Genomic DNA, 3,710 nt, shown 5'->3' with positions numbered 1-3,710 from the left:
AGGCACTATTCCAGGACCTGACCCCTCCAGACATGGCAGCTTGCCCCCACACACCAGGACTCAGTACTCCTCACTCCCTGTGCTGCCATTTACATGTTCTGGAAGCAGTAGGCATGTCACAGGGCAGGGAGTGGGAGCACTGCACGTCCCACAACCTCAGCCTTCCTCCACAGCCCATGTAAATACTCAGGAGGATAAATTCATTCTTTCTGCTCTTAGTGACTCTAACATCTCAGAAGGAACGATGGCTTTTTAGACGGTTTGGTCTAATCAGAAACTCATGTGTTTTCCTTTCCTAGGTTTTGAAACATGCACCCTTCCTTCTTCCTGGCTGCCCTTTGCCCGGGAATAGTGTCAGCTGCTCCACAAGTCAAACAGAGCTTAGATGAACAATGGTCCCAGTGGAAGGCAACACACGGGAAACTATATAGCATGTTTGGTAACATTTAAGCTGTCCAGAGGGACCCCTGAAGAGAACATTCCATGCTGGTGTGAGTTCATAGCAGGGAGTGGCTTCTTTAGGCTGCTCTTACCAAGGCAGTAAACAGGGTACTGTGACTGCCCACAGTGTGGGCATGCATGTGGTTGCTGGAGAATAACTCCCAGAAGCATCAGGCATTCCTGGCTGTGGTTTCTCCTCCTCTCTTTGAGCACATCCACTAGGTGCACATCTGGTGGTTTTAAATAGAAATAAAGATGATAAGTTATATGTTTGTCTCCAGGATGAAGAAGGACAGAGGAGAGCAGTGTGGGAGAGGAATATGCAAATGATCGAACAGCACAATCGGGAACACAGCCAAGGGAAACACAATTTCATGATGGCAATGAATGGTTTTGGCGACATGGTGAGTGTGGCACAGATTGCTGAACATTTCAGGCTTCCTCTAAGCGCTTTTCCAAATCATCTCATGCTTGCCAACACTCTGTTTCCTTTTCCTTGAAGACCAGTGAAGAATTCAAGCAGGTGTTGAATGACCTTAAAATCCAAAAACACAAAAAGGGAAAGCGTTCCAAGCACCTCTCTTTGCTGAGATCCCTTCATCTGTAGACTGGAGAGAGAAAGGCTATGTAACTCCTGTGAAAGATCAGGTGGGACAATACTCAGTAGGCCCCTCTCAAGAGTAAGCCAAAAGGAATCAGTGTCATTGCTATGAAAATTGAAGCACATATGCAGTTTGCTATAGAAATTGAAGCACAATATGCAGTTTGTTATGTTTTAGAAGAGTTTTCAGACCTATGGGCTGTTGTTAAAGTCTTGCAATTAATTTTGTAGGCTAAGCGCGTTTGCATTTTGTTTTCAGGGTGACTGTCATTCTTGTTGGGCTTTTAGTGCAACTGGTGCCCTTGAAGGACAGATGTTCTGGAAAACTGGAAAACTTATTTCACTGAGTGAGCACAACCTGGTAGACTGCTCTTGGTCTCAAGGAAATGGCGGCTGCCGTGGTGGCCTAATGGTTAAAGTCCTTCCAGTATGTTAAGGACAATGGGGGACTGGACTCAGAGGAATCCTATCCATATCATGCACAGGTAAGTGGAGTTCCTTATCTTTTATCAAAGTTGAGCATATTCAGTAGAAACAGATCCTGTATTTAGAATTCTTGTATGTGATTATAGACTCTATACCTGCAAATGGTCAGAACTGCCATTAAAATGTATTAGCCTACTAGCACAGCTCTTTGATTACCTCATTACCATATAGCTATTCCTACAACTATGTTACACGGTGACACGAACACCATCTTATATACAGTACAGGTCTCCAGAGTGAAAACTTTATGAACGAGTAGACCAAAAGAGTGTCTCATTGGATAGACACTGCTAATTTTTCAACTTCAAAACAATCAAACCCATTTTATTTATTTTTTATTTTTTCAATATATGAAGTTTATTGTCAAATTGGTCAAACCCATTTTATGTCCTGAGATGCTTTATAACAAACTTGACTTGGAAATCATTCAGTTGCAAACAGTCTTGCACTCCTGTTCCCCTGGAGGTGGATGGTAGTGATCAAGTCTCTCCCCCTTTACCTTTGAAAGAATGAATCCTGCAAATACAAGCCTGAGAATTCTGTTGCCAACGTGACTGCCTTCTGGAGTGTCGTAAACAAGGAGGATGGCCTAATGACCACAGTGGCAACTGTGGGGCCTGTCTCTGCTGCTGTAGATGCAAGTCTGAATTCCTTCCAGTTCTATAAAAAAGGTCAGCATGTGTCTACATAGAAAAGTAGGCAGGACAAATGGGGAACCACCATCATATAAGGCAAGATTGATCTATAAGGTATGGATTTCATGTAGTTGTTCCTTCAGCACATGTGATTTTGTGGCTGTTGTTCAACATATTGACATGACTTGACCCAACTTCCTCTCTTTCAAGCACTTCATAAATATATTTAAATGGCTACATAATTTGATTGGTATAGCTTAACTTACTTTAGTTTTTCCCAACTGTTAAGCCTGGAAGATTTCCAACGAGTTTTACTAATGAAATGGACGCTGGAAAGAACCCCTTGGCTCAAGTGATTTTGTGTTTTTCTGCTGCTTCCCAATGCTGACATGCTAGAATAGAATGACCAAGTTTCAGCGAGTGTTCTTCTATCCCTCTTGACTGTTCTTCACAAAAGAGATTGTGATGATGTGTATTTCTGCTGGTATTGCAGGGAGATTTAGGAAGGGCCTAAATCCCTAGCCTTGCTAAACAAAAAGAACTGATTTCTAAGTCTTACTGGATTATATTCCACCTGAATTTGAGATGCCTCCTTTACTGCGGTGACTTGGTTATTGTTAGATGCTATCATGTCGCTTTGATGTCCCACCTTGGAACTGAATTTACTTTTCCAGGCATTTATTATGATCCAAAGTGCAGCAATAAACGCCTGAATCATGGTGTTCTGGTGGTTGGCTATGGCTTTGAAGGAGAAGAATCGGATAACAAAAAATATTGGATTGTCAAGAACAGGTATAAAAAGCCAAAATATTTACCTTTGGAATTGAAAAGGAAATCCTTTTGGCATCAGTATTTGGATACAGATCATCAAACCCTTGAGCCCACTTCCGAGACCCCAGAAGTGTTGCCCCACTTAGCGGGAACAGAGACATATTCATTTGATGACATTAAGCTACTCTTTCAAGCTTGCAAGGGTCCTGCTATAGTTTGAATATCACTGCATCTGAAACACTTCTGACCCCAAGAAATTCCTTTTCCTGTCTCTCATTTTGTGGTTTTGTGAAAGTTTTGGGGATAGATTTCTCTGCTGGGTTAGAACTCAACCATGAGCGAGGATGGCCTCTCTTGAGTCTTCCTGAATCTGTCCTGGCCTCTGGGGCACTGCTGAGTGTCAGGTGTTATTGTCCATAAAGAGAAATGTGTTTATTCCTCTGTAATAAATGAAAAACCCCATCTTCTTTCAGCTGGGGTGCAAATTGGGGCAAACACGGCTACATACTCATAGCCAAAGACCGGGACAACCACTGTGGAATCGCCACCATGGCCAGCTTTCCTGCCGTGTGAGATGATGGTGTAAAGAAGACCTTGATTGGTAACAAATTATCCAGAAAATGGGTTTTATTTTCAAGGTGACCACACCCTACTGTATGGGATGAAGCACTTGAATGATTGAATTCTCAAGTTGTGATTTGATTGTGTGACATTTTACACTGGGAATGTTACTACTCACTCATTACTGCTGTAAACACCTTTGTATCAGTGACTTG

General features: G+C 42.4%; 1 protein-coding gene across 1 annotated transcript; it reads left to right on the top strand.

Moving 5' to 3' along the window:
* The first annotated feature begins 309 nt into the window (after positions 1 to 309).
* On the top strand, positions 310 to 3,507 carry LOC115499429 (cathepsin L1-like). Its single transcript, XM_032595618.1, is given in 10 exon segments — positions 310 to 434; position 549; positions 723 to 845; positions 944 to 1,004; positions 1,007 to 1,089; positions 1,302 to 1,457; positions 1,459 to 1,527; positions 2,037 to 2,199; positions 2,838 to 2,955; positions 3,408 to 3,507. Coding segments are annotated over 10 exon segments (999 nt in total).
* The last annotated feature ends 203 nt before the right edge of the window (positions 3,508 to 3,710 follow it).

Source organism: Lynx canadensis, chromosome D4 (assembly GCF_007474595.2).
Source record: "Lynx canadensis isolate LIC74 chromosome D4, mLynCan4.pri.v2, whole genome shotgun sequence".
Lineage (NCBI taxonomy): Eukaryota > Metazoa > Chordata > Mammalia > Carnivora > Felidae > Lynx > Lynx canadensis.
Note: the sequence above shows the minus strand (reverse complement) of the source record. Positions and strands in the feature narration are given on the sequence as shown.